The sequence below is a fragment of the Schistocerca americana genome, chromosome X, assembly GCF_021461395.2.
Source record: "Schistocerca americana isolate TAMUIC-IGC-003095 chromosome X, iqSchAmer2.1, whole genome shotgun sequence".
Taxonomy (NCBI): Eukaryota; Metazoa; Arthropoda; class Insecta; order Orthoptera; family Acrididae; genus Schistocerca; species Schistocerca americana.
The window spans coordinates 573,786,323-573,803,188 of NC_060130.1; the positions used below are offsets into that span (position 1 = coordinate 573,786,323).

Below are 16,866 nucleotides of genomic sequence, written 5' to 3' on the forward strand. Positions count from 1 at the left end.
TTAGGAAGCAATCCGAAGACCCAGCAAACTTTCAAATGACTTTTCACACTACATAACGGAGGAATTAGATTCCTCCATGTGAGACTATCGGCACTCGAAACTCAAAGCTTTCACGCATTGCTATTCACAGCCTAAAACGATAAACAATGCTGCCCTGGCAACACACTAAACATTTACCATAATCCGCGCCACCAGAATAGTGCAGTCGACATTGAGTCGTACGTTCGAAATATACAGACGAAAAAGAAATCGCAACACAAAGAAGGAGTTGTGCAACATAACCGGAAGTTTGTAGCCGTGTTTCTACATCTGAAAGGTGATGTTTATTCAAACTTCTCGCCAGTCGAATAAGAGTGACACTAGTAGCTCCACTATGAGGATGGAAATCAAGTTTGCTTTAAATACACGCTGTAAAGTTCGTAAGCGTTAGTTACCTTTGAGACTGGACGTGCTGAGTTGATATTAGTCAGGAATGCCTTTAAGGTGACACAGACGCCATTATCAACACCTCATTGAGTTTGGACGAGGTCTTGTAATAGGGCTACGACAAGCTGGATGTTCCTTCAGCGATACTGCAGAAAGACTTGGCAGAAATGGAACCACTGTACATGACTGCTGGCAGCGGTGATCATGAGAATGTACGGTAGCAAGAAGACGTGGCACGACAGAAAGAGAAGACCATCGTGTTCGGCGTAGGGCTCTGGCATATCGTATTGAATCTGCAGCAGCAATTTGAGCAGCAACTGGAACCACAGTGACACAAAGAACTGTAATAAATCGATTACTTCAAGGACAGATCCTAGCCAGACGCCCTGTAGCCTACAATCCACTGACCACCCAAAACCACCACCATTTGTGACTTCAGTGGTGTCAAGCGAGAGCTCATTGAAGGGCAGGATGGAGGTCTGTTGTGTTTTCTGATGAAAGCTGGTTCTGCCTCGGCACCAGTGAGGTTCGTGTATTGGTTAGAAGGAGGCCAGTTGAAGACATGCAACCAACCTGTATGCGAGCTAGACACATTTGACCTACACCTGGAGTTATGGTACGGGATGCGATTTCGTATGACAGCAAGAACATTCTCATGGTTATCCCATGCACCCTTATTGCAAATTTTTACCTCTGTCTGGTGATACAACCTGTTGTACTGCTATTCACGACCAGTATTCCAGGGGGTGTTTTCCAACAGGATAACACACGCCCGCAATCCACTGTTATAACTCAGCACGCTCTATAGACTGGCCGACCGCTGTGATTGAGCGCTTCTAGGCGCCTCAGTGCGGAATTGCGCTGCTGCTACGGTCGCAGGTTCGGATCCTGCCTCGGGCATGGATGTGTGTGATGTCCATAGGTTAGTTAGGTTTGAGTAGTTCTAATTCTAGGGGACTGATGACCTCAGATGTTAAGTCCCATAGTGCTTAGAGCCATTTGAATCATCTACAGACTGTCGTCGACATGTTGCCTTAGTCTGCTCGACCACCAGAACTATCTCCAGTCGAGCGCAGATGGGACACCATCGAACGACAACTCTAGCGTCATCCATGAACAATATTAAATGTCCCTATATTGACCGACTAAGTGGAACAAACATGGAACTCCATCCCATAAACTGACATGCGGAAGCTGTATGACACAATGCATGCCCGTTTGCATGTTTGCTTTCACCATTCTGGCGGTTACACCGACTATTAATGTACCAGCATTTCACATTCGCAATGATTCCTCGCTCTTACATTAACCTGTAATCTTATAACGTCAGTCACTTAATTATAAGACCTAGCCAAATAAATTCCCAAAATTTCGTTAATGTATGTCAATTAATTTTTGTTGTTGCAATTTTTTCCGTCAGTTTATACCGTTAGGACCCGCACGTTCGATAGACAATCATTATTGGAAATTACCAAAAATAATGACGTAACTTTACTTTTTCAAGATAATAATTAAAGCTCTCGTAACAGGACAGCTAATTAGGAGTAAATTTGGTAGGAGTAAGGGATTTAATAATTAAAAAGTGATACAAATGATACATGCAAAGGCTTTATTTTGTAGTAGGAACAGTTAAGATTTACACGCTTATTGGTTTAATATGGCACATTGAAAACTTACATTTATCGAACCTATTGCGCGACACTGAAATAATTTAGACAGGAGAGCGCTGGCTAACAGAAGGGGTAGCCCGGGCAGGCGGCAGGGTGAACACCAGGAGGGTACTCGCGAGGCGCCGCGTAGCCTGGGTAGACGTTGTTGTTGCAGTAGGGGTAGTTGGGGCAGGCGGCGGCTGCCACTCCTGCGGGGTAGGAGCGAGCCGCGGGCGCGCCGGCCGGAGACGAGAAGGTGGCGATGACGCTGTTGTCGCACAACGGGTAGTTGGGACACAGCGCCGCCGACAGGCCGGCCGGGTAGCGGTCCTGCGCAGCCACCGCCCACGCGCACATTGCCACCAAAACCTGCAACACCAGCACATTGTCACTAACACGACTCCCACAAATTAAGGCATTTATACTACTCAGGCCAACCTACGGTAGTGTTGGAGGATACTTTCTGCACGACTGTCACTATAGGTATAGCCCATTCGAGTTCGAATCTATCTATGGCGGGAAAACAGCCGGTCGGAGTGGCCGAGAGGTTGTAGGTGCTACAGTCTGGAACCGCGTTACCGCTACGGTCGCAGGTTCGAATCCTGCCTCGGGCATGGATGTGTGTGATGTCCTTAGGTTAGTTAGGTTTAAGTAGTTCTAAGTTCTAGGGGACTGATGACCTAGAAGTTAAGTCCCATAGTGCTCAGAGCCATTTGAACCATTTTTGAACGGGAGAAGAAACATAGGTGATGCCCATTTTGAAGAAAGTTCGTCGAACAGACATAGTGAACTATAGGCCTATATCTCTGACGTCGGTCTGTTGCAGAATTTTGGAACAAGTTTTATGCTCGCGTACTACGACGTTTCTGGAGACCGAAAATCTCTGTAGGAACCGACATGGGTTCCGAAAACGACGATCGTAAGAAACCTAGCTCGCTCTGTTCGTCCACGAGACCCAGAAAGCAGTAGATACAGGCAGCTGGGTAGATGTGTTGCTTGACTTCCGGAAAGCATTCGATATAATGTCTAACTGCCAACTAATGAATAAAATACAAGTATACGGAATATCAGACCAACTGTGTAATTGGATTGAAAAGTCTCTAGCAAATATAACACAGCATGCAGTTCTGAATGGAGAGAAGTCTTCTGGCTAGAGTTGCAAAACTATCGTAGGCTACCCTGAGCTACCATAAATAAGCGTAGATTACGGTAGGTTTCCTAGTAGCTTTTCTCATTTAAGGTCGTACCTGCGTTAACTCTACCTTGGATGTGTTGCATACGTATCGGGCGTTACCTCATAACTATCGCTTTCCTTACATATGTGATCAGTGTCCTAACAGACTCCCCTAAAAATCGGAATCGCTGAACTGTCTAGAAACTGAGTGATGATATATAAACGGCAGGTTAACCTATGGAACATTTTTGGTCTACATAATTATCTTCCTGTCTGTTACTTAACGGTAAACAGTATTTATAGCAAAATTGGAACTGTCAATGTTTAATTCAGGCTTTATTCAAAAATTATTGATTTGTTACGTGAAACAGAGGGGTGTAATAGTAAAAATAAAACAAAAATACAGATTTATATATAACGGTTTCCTCAACAAAAAGGTAAAATAAAAAAAAAACGCAAAACAAAAATATGTCAAACATCGCTTCAGTACTTCGTCGAACTTATACAAAACATGTTTCTCTCATTCGTAAACGACTTTCGCATTTATCAATAATAACACGGAATTCTTGCCTTTCATCATCATTAAGGACGTTCTACTGAGTAAAAAGTAAGGGCAACATACAGGGTGGTCTATTGATAGTGACCGGGCCAAATATGTCACGGATTAAGCATAAAACGAAAAAACTACAAAGAACTAAACTCGTCTAGCTTGAAAGGGGAAACCAGATGGCGCTATGGTTGGACCGCTAGATGGCGCTGCCATAGGTCAAACGAATATCAACTGCATTTTTTAAAATAGGAACCCCCATTTTTTATTACATATTCGTGTAGTACGTAAAGAAATATGAATGTTTTAGTTCGATCACTTTTATCGCTTTGTGATAGATGGCGCTGCAACAGTCACAAACGTATATGTACGTGGTATCACGTAACATTCCGCCAGTGCGGACGGTATTTGCTTCGTCATACATTACCCGTGTTAAAATGAACCGATTACCAATTGCGGAAGAGGTCGATATCGTGTTAATGTGTGGCTATTGTGATCAAAATGCCCAACGGGCGTGTGCTATGTATGCTGCTCGGTATCCTGGACGACTTCATCCAAGTGTCCGGACCGTTCGCGCCGGATAGTTACGTTATTTAAGGAAACAGGAAGTGTTCAGCCACATGTGAAACGTCAACCACAACCTGCAAGAAATGATGATGCCCAAATAGGTGTTTTAGCTGCTGTCGCGGCTAATCCGCACGTCAGTAGCAGACAAATTGCGCGAGAATCGGGAATCTCAAAAACGTCGGCGTTGAGAATGCTACATCAACATCGATTGCACCCGTACCATATTTCTATACACCAGGAATTGCATGGCGACGACTTTGAACGTCGAGTACAGTTCTGCCACTGGGCACAAGAGATATTACGGGACGATGGCAAGTTTTTTGCACGCGTTCTATTTAGCGTCATTCACCAACAGCAGTAGCGTAAACCGGCATAATATGCACTATTGGGCAACGGAAACTCCACGATGGCTTCAACAAGTGGAACATCAGCGACCTTGGCGGGTTAATGTATGGTGCGGCATTATGGGATGAAGGATAATTGGCCCCCATTTTATCGATAGCAGTCTAAATGGTGCTATGTATGCTGATTTCCTACGTAATGTTCTACCGATGTTACTACAAGATGTTTCACTGCATGACAGATTGGCGATGTACTTCCAACATGATGGATGTCCGGCTCATAGCTAGCTATCTGATGTCCCCGGATTTCTTTCTGTGTGGAAAGTTGAAGGATATTTGCTATCGTGACCCACCGACAACGCCTGACAATATGCGTCAGCGCATTGTCAATGTATGTGCGAACATTACGGAAGGCGAACTACTCGCTGTTGAGAGGAACGTCGTTACACGTATTGCCAAATACATTGAGGTTGACGGACATCATTTTGAGCATTTATTGCATTAATGTGGTATTTACAGGTAATCACGCTGTAACAGCATGCGTTCTCAGAAATGATAACTTCACAAAGGTACATATATCACATTGGAACAACCGAAATAAAATGTTCAAACGTACCTACGTTCTGTATTTTAATTTAAAAAACCTACTTGTTACCAACTGTTCGTCTAAAATTGTGAGCCATATGTTTGTGACTATTACAGCGCCATCTATCACAAAGCGAAAAAAGTGGTCCAACTAAAACATTCACATTCTTTACGTAATACACGAATATGTAATAAAAAATGGCGGTTCCTATTTAAAAAAACGCAGTTGATATCCGTTTGACCTATGGGAGCACCATCTAGCGGTCCAACCATTGCGCCATCCGGTTTTCCCCTTCAAGCTAGACAAGTTTCGTTCTTTGTAGTATTTTTCGCTTGACTCTTATTTCGTAGATTTTTGGCCCGGTCACGATCAATGGACCACGCTGCATATATACACGCACCAGGTGGCCCACGCAAGCCATCCTCTGTCGTTTTACATCAAATGAATTCACAGTTGCGTATAAGGGCTACCATCAGCTGTAGAACTGAATGACGACAATGAAAATTTGTGCCCGACCGGGACTCGTACACGGATTTCCCAATTATCTCGAGCGTTCGTCATAACATTTGGTTATCCGTGCACGACTCACGGCTAGATGCAAACTTCCCTATGTCATCAGCCGCTGCAATAACATATCGTATTTATCTACCGATACCGGGAAAGTGACTTTCAAGTATAACGTTTGACCTGTACAGAAATATACATAATGGAAGGTCGTAGAGGATTGGTTGACGACTTATGGAAGTTAGGGTCTGGCGGTGAGTCGGGCACGGATAGCCAGTTGGTATGGCGAGCGGTCGCGACAAGCGGGAAATGCGAGTCTGAGCCCCGGTCCGGCACAAATTTTCTTTGTCGTCATTCCATTGTACAGCTGATGGTAGACCTTATTCGCAATTGCGAATTTATTTGATGTGTTTCGCAACAGCTGTGATCGCCGCAGTGCTTGTTCAAAGGAACTTCGCATCGTAATCAGAATAACACAGGCACTACAATATCATCTGTAGTTCTATGTATCCCGCATACGTTAGTGCAGGAAGGGTTGCCTCATCACACCTGTCCAAAGGGGGAGTGCACGTCCAAGTGAACCTCCACTGAGCTTAAGGTCGCATGGCCGTCTGTTTTCCGTTTGTTGTTCGAGTCATGTCTTACGGTCAGACAGGTAACAACTGCAATGTATTCCAGCGGAGACTACACCGATATGATACTGACCTATGGGGAGACGCACCGCAATGCAGCTGCGGCTAGAAGGCTGGATTCATAACTTTTTCCAACACTATATCTTTTTTATTCTGTGCATGTTTTTAAACGTACAGTGATGCGTTTAAGAACGGGGGGGAGCTTTCCAGGTACAATGTGTCGTGGAAACGTAAGTCTGCGGCGCACCCGATGTTTCCAAAAAAATGTTCAAATGTTTGTGACATCTTATGGGACTTAACTGCTAAGGTCATCAGTTCATAAGCTTACACACTACTTAACCTAAATTATCCTAAGGACAAACACACACACAACCATGCCCGAGGGAAGACTCGAACCTACGCCGGGACCAGCCGCACAGTCCATGACTGCAGCGCCTGAGACCGCTAGGCTATCCCGCGCGGCTAGTCCGATGTTTCCCGGAACGTTAATATTTTGGAGTACATCCCACACACAGTAAGCGTAACTTAAATGAATATGACGCGTAGGCCTAGGTATAATATAGTACAAACAAAATTGTTGTAGTGCTATTGCATTTAGGTCGCTGTATTATTTGTACCTGTAATAATAATAATAATAATAATAACAATAATAGTAATACTATTTTGGTCATTATTATTAATGTCATGAGGCACTAGATCTCGTCTAGTAACACCGATTTCTCATCGTAATTAGGACAACAGAAGAACTGCAGAGGACCTGGGAATATCGAGGTCTTCTGTACAAACGAGAGTGGCATCCTTTTAAGCTGCACCTAAACCAACAGCTATATGGAAACTATTTTCAAAATCGGGTATCGTTCGGCAGAAGTCTCGTAAATAAAGCAGCCGTAAATCCGGAATTCATCAGGCAGATTTTATGGGGAGATGAATTCTGTTTCGCCAGTGACAGGACTGTCACTGTGGGCTTCTTCAAATTCTCAGTGGTTAAGATAACAGCACATGCAAGCACATTGGGGCATTAATGTATGGTGCGGCGTTCTATAAGACCACAACATTGGACCAGTTTATTCGGCTCTCAGACTAACTAGTCGGCTGTATTTAGTGTTCCTACAGAATGAGCTTGATCTTGGGCGTCTCCTGGAAGACATTCCATTTCAGTTAGCTGTGACGCACTGGTTTCAGTACGATGGTGCACCATCCGTCATTGTAGAGGGGTTAGGGAATACATCAACAATGTGTACGCCAAAAGGTGGATACGGCGTGGTGGTGCATTCGATGCCCAGCGATATCGCCTGATTTAACGCCTTTTGATGTTTTATTATGGAGTTATATCAAAGCCAGCGTTTACGAAACGGAACCGGAAGCTCCAGATGTGTTAAAAGTTGGTTGTTTTGGGGAAGACCAGACAGCGAGGTCATCGGTCTCATCGGATTAGGGAAGGACAGGGAAGGAAGTCGGCCGTGCCCTTTGAAAGGAACCATCCCGGCATTTGCCTGGAGCGATTTAGGAAAATCACGGAAAACCTAAATCAGGATGGCCGGACGCGGGATTGAACCGTCGTCCTCCCGAATGCGAGTCCAGTGGGTTAAAGGAACGAATACGTCACGCTTGCGCTTCACTATGTGCAACCATGTTATTCTTTATTGCACTCAAAGATATGACAGCATTTATGTAATACTGACAATTGTGAAGCAAGAACTGGTGCATTACGTGTTGTTAGTAAATTATCTGTCATATATTGATATGCCTTGAAACAGATAATTAATTTGCTTTGGACCTTGTGCGTATTGTTATGGTCAGGGACAATCATTCTTCTACACGGACACCTTTCTCAAGCCAAGGAATTGAACGCAGCACCCCTAGTACAACAAGCAATTTTTCTAGTGACGAGCTATAGGACTGTTATAGCTGTAATGTGTTTGTTTTCAAGCGCTGGTCTTACGTTTAACGGGGTCTGCTCTCTGTTGGTTTGGAGTCCCCTTTACTGTTCTGCTTCGGCAAAACTTTCGGCGCCTGTGGTATCTGCGATTAACTAATGTCAACGGAGGGCCGAATGCATGGGCCACCTGGTATATATATGTATATATATGGAAGCTTGCCAGCGATAGTTCTTCTCGCGAACCATGCTCGACTGTAACAGGAAAAAGGGAAATTGACATCAGTAAACAAAGTACTCTCCGCCACATATCGTAGGGTGGCTTGCGGAGTGTAGATGAAGACGTCGATCTTATTTCGTACTAAACGAACCTCTGACGAAACGCACTGTTCTACTTTGGATCTTCTCTATTTCCTCTATCAGTCGTATCTGGCAAAGAACGCAGACTGATGAGCAATACTCAAGTATCGGATGAACGAGGGTTTTGTAAGTTACCTCCTACATGTGGGAACTACAAATCCTTCCTATGTATCCCAGTCTGACATCTACGTTTCCTGCGGTTAACTTATAGCCAACAGATTAAAACTGTGTGCCGGACTGAGACTGGAACTCAGGACCTTTGCCTTTCGCTGGAAAGTGCTCTACCGACTGAGCTACCCAACCACGACTCAGGACCCATCCTCTTAGCTTTACTTCCGGCAGTACCTCGTCTCCTACCTTCCAAACTTCACAGAAGCTCTCCTGCGAACCTTGCAGAAATAGCACTACTGAAAGAAAGGATATTGCAGAGATGTGGCTTAGCCACAGCCTGGGTGATGTCTCAAGTAGAACTCTTGTGGTATAATTATTGAAATAGACACTTCCTTACCCAATTATTATCTCAAAATTTTAATATTTGTAATATTAAATTGCATATATTATTTTATATTTTTTGAGAGTCGGATAAGTAAGCTGTGCTAGTTAAGGTGGCTTTTCGGTACCCAGAGAGCAGTGTTCGTGTCCCGTCATCGACATGTGCGTAAATTTCAGCTACTAAGTATGGCTAAATAGTTACCACATCGTATTGTCGGCCAGTCGGTATAATAGTCACCACAGTGATTTGAAAAAAAAATTACCGAAAATTCTAGAGAATTCGATTAAGGAAAAAATATTTGAAGTAGCTGGTGCCCCACAGATTGTAAATACTTGTCAAAAATCATGTTGTATCCCCATCAGCTGCTTTGAAGATCTTTATTGCTGTTACCAATTTCGGTTGTTATTAACCGTAACCAGGCACCTGGATATATACCGGGGCATCAGTGTGGCTCTTAATTCCCATGTATAGGGACGGCTATTCTCAATACTGAGCACATTATAATTTGTCTGTCATTCGATAATGTAATGCAAAATGAGCTTTGTCATAATAATTGCGGCGCTACGGTTTCTTCCAGGATATTTTCTTTGCAGGGAAAGAAGGAATTCGTCTGAGAACTCGACCAGGCACTATGTGTTAATCAGGACTGCATTAGAATTCATTTGAAAACGGTAGTGAAACTGCTAATGACTCATGTATTGAATGAGAAAAGGTAAGTAAGAAGGTACTGATAGTGATCAGTAACAGACGAATGGTAGCAACAGTGAAGATTTCCATCGTATCTTTTTCTGTACATAAGACTGTTCATATATATAACCAGGTACCCGAGTTCATCAGTCATAACTGAAACTGGAAGCAATAATAAAGATTTTAATAGCAACTGAAAATGGTACAACATTATTTTAGACAGATTAAGATAAACCTCATATGGAGTTAATGATACCATTAGTACATCGCCATAGTGACGATAGTGTAAAGTCTAAATTTAAAGTAAACGCGCCGAGTGCTTACAGAGAATTAGTCTTGCATTAAATTTATCTTATAAGTAGATAGAGAAGTTTATTTTTCTGGTCATTAAATAGCTATATTTCAATAACCACATAATATTTGGTCTGTGTAGGTTCTATTGTACTTGAGAGTAAAACTATCTGCCTACCAGGGAGATGACATTTCAACTAGCTGAACTTCCACTTCGGTACGATTTAAAAATTTAATGTCAGTTCACCGCAGGCTTCTCCTACACCTTAATCTTAGTGCTGTTAGCAGTTGGCTGGAGTTGGTTCAGCAACATTCTTCAAAAGCTAACCTCCACAATACAGTCTTCGAATTTTTGATGTTTCACGGTAAATCCATTTAGTAGTTTGGTCATAATGATGACGGAGCTATGGTTATGAATTATATTTCAATCTCTTTTTGTTACATCTTTGACTTACCAAGTTCCTGATTTTGCATAAAATTTCGAGGAAGTGTGATTGCAAAACATTTGATATTTCCAGGAATAGTCATGCTCAATATCTCGCTTCACTGAATATTTTTGTAGCATATGAACTTAGCTTACATATACAGGGCTATTACAAATGATTGAAGCGATTTCATAAATTCACTGTAGCTCCATTCATTGACATATGGTCACGACACACTACAGATACGTAGAAAAACTCATAAAGTTTTGTTCGACTGAAGCCCCACTTCAGGTTTCTGCCGCCAGAGCGTTCGAGAGCGCAGTGAGACAAAATGGCGACAGGAACCGAGAAAGCGTATGTCGTGCTTGAAATGCACTCGCATCAGTCAGTCATAACAGTGCAGCGACACTTCAGGACGAAGTTCAACAAAGATCCACCAACTGCTAACTCCATTCGGCGATGGTATGCGCAGTTTAAAGCTTCTGGATACCTCTGTAAGGGGAAATCAACGGGTCGGCCTGCAGTGAGCGAACGGTTGAACGCGTGCGGGCAAGTTTCACGCGTAGCCCGCGGAAGTCGACGAATAAAGCAAACAGGGAGCTAAACGTACCACAGCCGACGGTTTGGAAAGTCTCACGGAAAAGGCTAAAGCAGAAGCCTTACCGTTTACAATTGCTACAAGCCCTGACACCCGATGACAAAGTCAAACGCTTTGAATTTTCGGCGCGGTTGCAACAGCTCATGGATGAGGATGCGTTCAGTGCGAGACTTGTTTTCAGTGATGAAGCAACATTTTTCTTAATGGTGAAGTGAACTGACACAATGTGCGAATCTGGGCGGTAGAGAATCCTCACGCATTCGTGCATCAAATTCGCAATTCACCAAAAGTTAACGTGTTTTGTGCAATCTCACGGTTTAAAGTTTACGGCCCCTTTTTCTTCTGCGAAAGAAACGTTACAGGACACGTGTATCTGGACATGCTGGAAAATTGGCTCATGCCACAACTGGAGACCGACAGCGCCGACTTCATCTTTCAACAGGATGGTGCTCCACCGCACTTCCATCATGATGTTCGGCATTTCTTAAACAGGAGATTGGAAAAGCGATGGATCGGTCGTGGTGGAGATCATGATCAGCAATTCATGTCATGGCCTCCACGCGACTTAACCCCATGCGATTTCTGTCTGTAGGGTTATGTGCAAGATTCAGTGTTTAAACCTCCTCCACCAAGAAACGTGCCAGAACTGCGAGCTCGCATCAACGATGCTTCCGAACTCATTGATGGGGACATGCTGCGCCGAGTGTGGGAGGAACTTGATTATCGGCTTGATGTCTGCCGAATCACTAAGGGGGCACATATCGAACATTTGTGAATGCCTAAAAAACTTTTTGAGTTTTTGTATCTGTGTGCAAAGCATTGTGAAAATATCTCAAATAATAAAGTTATTGTACAGCTGTGAAATCGCTTCAATCATTTGTAATAACCCTGTACAAAAGTATTCAATTGAAAGCTTCTTGCCATTGCGAAGAGATTCTTGGAAGAGAGATAAACTGATGTTAGTGTAAGTGTGCAATTCGCTTAGTTTGCGGAGTTGTTACGAAAATAAGCAAAACATATAGCAGAAGAGACTGAGATACCAGTTTCGAAAATGTGTATGACCTGTATCTGTGAATGCACACTTTTCCGGTGTGTACTACTCTCAACACTGTCACCAGACTGAAAACCGGAGAGCGTTTCATCACCATGTATCACCTAGACTTGTAACAACAATGAACAGTTGAAGAGCGTAAACACATATAATACTGTTACGTACTGATGAGAGATTACCGCAAAATGTATTGACATTTGGCATATATAATACATCGAAAGCTCCTGGTGTCTCCTGGGCACAAAATCCATCCGATGCTTCTGATTTATATAATGATAGGGAATCTGGGAATATATTATTAGAAAAAGATTCTTTTAAATTAACGCAATTTATTTCTCCTTCTGCATATGTGATATCCGAGGTTGGTACACAGTTTATTGCAATGGACGCATTATAAAATACCTTCTGCAGGGCAATTAAAGAGAATACCCCTCATGATATTTAGCAATATAGACGTTCACATCCGTAAAGATGAAAATAAAAATGTTTATCTTATAATATGCTTGAGCATGAACGTAATTATCAAAACTACTAAAATCTCTCATATCCTTAGGCACCATCGTATAACCTCGATGGACTATAAGCAAACTGAATTATTTATTCACGTTTTCCTATCAAATAATAAAAAAAGTACATGCAATAGCCTAATATAAGGTAGGTCATTAGAACAGAAGAATCGGGTATTTCCTTTTCTACACATTGCATAATCCTATCGAATGTACTGATGAATTCTCCTCGGTTTATCAGCCGAATGGTGGCGTCGTCTTGTCGCAACGTTTCAATGAGTTTCGTACCAATCTTCGCCAGAAGATGATGGGTACGAAACTCATTGAAACGTTGCGACAAGACGACGCCACCACTCGGCTGATAACCCAAGAAGAATTCATCAGTGGAATACGCCGAGAAAGACTGCAATCGCTATTGAATATAGCTTCGTCCTTTACGAAATGAGATTGGTTGTCTACGTAATAGGTAACTGAGAGTCTGATGATGCGAACATATGTGCTGTTGCGTGTGTGTAGTATTCCCTGACTTCAGTTTTAATCTGTCGTAGTGGGATGCATTTGATGTTATATCTTGGTAGTGCTGGGCACAGCATTATCACTACTCGGCAACGTCTCATTGTAATCAATCCACTTAGAGAGAAACAATTTGTCTGAAGAAATAAAAGAGTATCGGGAAATTTACTTAAGATCTGAACTTCGAAATTCAGACAGAGCTTTGTTTCTATTTCATGCTACTCGCGGGACAATATTGTGGGCGTCACAGAGTCAGACAAATTACTTTTGCTTATGGAAAGAAATGAGACCCCCTTCAGGGGCGTTCAACCGCCGTATTGGAAGTCCTTTTTAGGTGAAGTTACAACGGCGACTTGCGAGTCAATGACAATGATAATGAAGGACAAACAACACCCAGTCTCCGGCCTGGAATCGAACCCGGGCCCCTTGCGTGGTAGGCGATAACGCTACCGCTGCGCTGCGGAGGAGGAAACTTTTGCTTATAATTTATAGGAACGAAAGTAAAACATTTGTCCTGGTATCGCGTTTTACACTATGAAAATAGAACGTTATGTGCTTGACATGCTGGCCATCCAATTCGTGCACAAGCGGGTACCGAAAATGATAAGTAGAATCAATGAATACTGCATACACAAGCGATTTCCGGTTTTCTTATTATATACCTGTACGATAAAGAAAGTGATAGTTTAATGATCCATTTCACGGTCCATTTCGAACATCGAAATCAAGAACTCAGCTACATGCCTAATCTGAGAGCAGCCTGAAATAGTGCAGAATAGTGTTTTATTCCGCTTAAATCATTTTCAAACAGCTAGCGACATGCTCTAGTGTTAAGTCACAAGACGTTTTCTCAGAAGAACTGGGGTTCAAACCCCCGTCCGGCCATGGAGATTTAAGTATCCATAAGTTTCCTAAATCACTTCTCCAAGTCCTGCGACGGTTCCTGTAACAAGGCTGCAGCGCAGTTCCGTCTTCACTCTCGCCCAGTCCGAGCTTGTGCTCCATCTCGATGACTACCATTTCGACAGGTCACTAAATTCTACCCTTCTTTTGTTCATTCTTCCTCAACACTTGTCAGATATGAGTAAAATTACCATACATATGGAAAGTATCACGGTATACAATGGACTAAGAGCACTAATGTAGACCATAGTATTTATTTTGTGACATCAACTAGCTGCAGCAGAGCTAAGTAATACTTTCTGGCAACGTGGCGTCATTTCAGTTCTTCTAGGTACCAAAAACTGAAGAAGAATAGCAAATTCTTCAATTAATTCGGATCTCAGTAATATATTTTATTTGGTACCTTTACTAGTGGAATAAAATGCTAGTACTATTTAGCCTTCAGGTGATACAAAATAATTAAAAAAATATCGTATCTTGTGTTTTCATTAAAAGAAAGTTTCGCTGACGCTGACGCACAAATGTTTCAATTCCGTCAATATCAGTATCAAAACTGTTTCTAACGTTCTCATATCGACTGGTACTGTGCACCAAGCGGGGCTAGACAGCTTGATTATAAGCAAGAAGCACTGGATCTTTGATGTAGGAATCACGAAAATTATAATTCAAGGAGCAGTTAAAAATCAATGAAAGGCTTCCACAACCTCTTCTTTGTTTTAATTTTTTAATTTTTTTTAAAAAAAGCGCTTTAAACGATGCTGGCATATCGGATTTTTTTACTATTAAGACCTTTGACTGTTCATATACATTTGTTTCTAAACTTTACAAATCACACACAATACGTCACCAAAACTAAGAAAACATGTCACCAGTAAAAATACCTTGTATGTTAAGAGCGTTGATAGGTCTCTCCATAGAAAGGGCAAGTGCTTTATTGATCTCAGGCTGTTACGTGAAGCCTAATTTAAGTGATTTTTTTCGTAAATGAAATTAGAGGTTCAGTGCTTGTCACTACGAATGACGCGTCCTCTCTCCACGTTATTGCATCTACGGTTTATACTCGTTCCAAGCGCGAGTGTAACGTCTAAAGGATGTTTACTTACAAGGGAACCTCCCCATCGTACCCCCCTCAGATTTAGTTATAAGTTGGCACAGTGGATAGGCCTTGAAAAACTGAACACAGATCAATAGAGAAAACAGAAAGAAGTTGTGTGGAACCGTGAAAAAAATTAGTAAAATATACAAACTGAGTAGTCCCTTTGCAAGATAGGCAACATCAAGGACAGTGTGAGCTCGGTGGCGTCGTGGTCCCGTGGTTAGCGTGAGTAGCTGCGGAATGAGAGGTCCTTGGTTCAAGTCTTCCCTCGCTTGAAAATTTTACTTTCTTTATTTTCGCAAAGTTATGATCTGTCCGTTAGTTCATTGACGTCTCTGTTCACTGCAATAAGTTTAGTGTCTGTGTTTTGCGACCACACCGCAAAACCGTGCGATTAGTAGACGAAAAGACGTACCTCTCCAATGGGAACCGAAAACATTTGATCGCAAGGTCATAGGTTAACCGATTCCTCCACGGGAAAACACGTCTGATATATTCTATACGACACTGGTGACGGCATGTGCGTCACATGACAGGAATATGTTGTCGACCCACCTAACTTGTACACTTGGCGAATGGGTAAAAAGATTCTTCTACCTTGCCCGATTTAGGTTTTCTTGTGGATGTGATAATCACTCCCAGAAAAGTGATGAAAACGTAAGAGTTTGTCACATAAACTGAAAATAAAAAATTAAACTTTTCACTCGAGGGAAGACTTAAACCTAGGACCTCTCGTTCCGTAGCTGCTCTCGCTAACCACGTGACCACGGCGCTCCTCGACTGCAAGTGTCCTTGATGTTTACCTATCTTCGCATGGATAGTTCCGCATAACTTCTTCCTGTTTTCTCGATTGATCTGTGTTCAGTTTTTCAAGGCCTATCCACTGTGCCAACTTATAAATAAATCTGAGGGGGTAGCAATGGGGAGGTTCCCTTGTTAGTCGCCTCTGTGTCGACTGTTATTAGTCTAATAATATCCTTGGCAACGATAGTAGAGGACTGAAAAATATTCATAGTTACCGCTCGCTAATCTGCATCTTGGAATGTTCTTATTAGGTTTTTGATAGATATTTGGCATCTTTTGTCGAGTGTCGACCTTTTAAGATTTTGAAGAATTATTTTAAAAGTTTCTCGCCGACCAGAAAAACTTTGTCTACTTTCGCTACATTCGATTTCCCTTATTAATCAAGCCAGTTCTGGAACGCAAAAACTAGAGCAGTATATCAGTATGGGGCGTACAGTTGTTACAGGGATATTGCAAACCGCTGTTATCGTACTAAGAAATCGATGCGAACTATACGTTTTAAATAGAACTGCGCATATGTGACTATTCCACTTAATATCTCCACGCATTGTATGACATGATTGCTCCAGTAATGTACTAAGAGGCTATTAAATTGTAACTTTACGTGATTTCTCTGCAATGAAAAAGATGTTGTCAGTCTTTGCGCCAACATGCGTGAAGGTTAGTCCTGAAGATAGCTACGCATCAATGCCCAAGATACCAGACTGATAAACTTACCAGAGTCCTGAGCATCTCGAGTATGTGTTGAGCAGTGTTCTTTCGAATACTGATGACAAGGTAACATCAGTAGGCCTTATATATTGTAGCATAGGCGCGTCGATTTTCTCTCGTTTTGGA

At 42.4% G+C, this 16,866-nt stretch overlaps 1 protein-coding gene across 1 annotated transcript; it reads right to left on the bottom strand.

Moving 5' to 3' along the window:
• Positions 1-2,021: 2,021 nt before the first annotated feature.
• LOC124556852 (cuticle protein 1) lies at positions 2,022-16,835 on the bottom strand. The gene is made up of 2 exons (XM_047130873.1): positions 16,747-16,835; positions 2,022-2,444 (listed from the first exon to the last, which is right to left on the bottom strand). The coding sequence occupies exons 1-2, from the start codon at positions 16,759-16,761 to the stop codon at positions 2,157-2,159; spliced, it is 303 nt and encodes a 100-aa protein (XP_046986829.1). The 5' UTR covers positions 16,762-16,835; the 3' UTR covers positions 2,022-2,156.
• Positions 16,836-16,866: the final 31 nt, after the last annotated feature.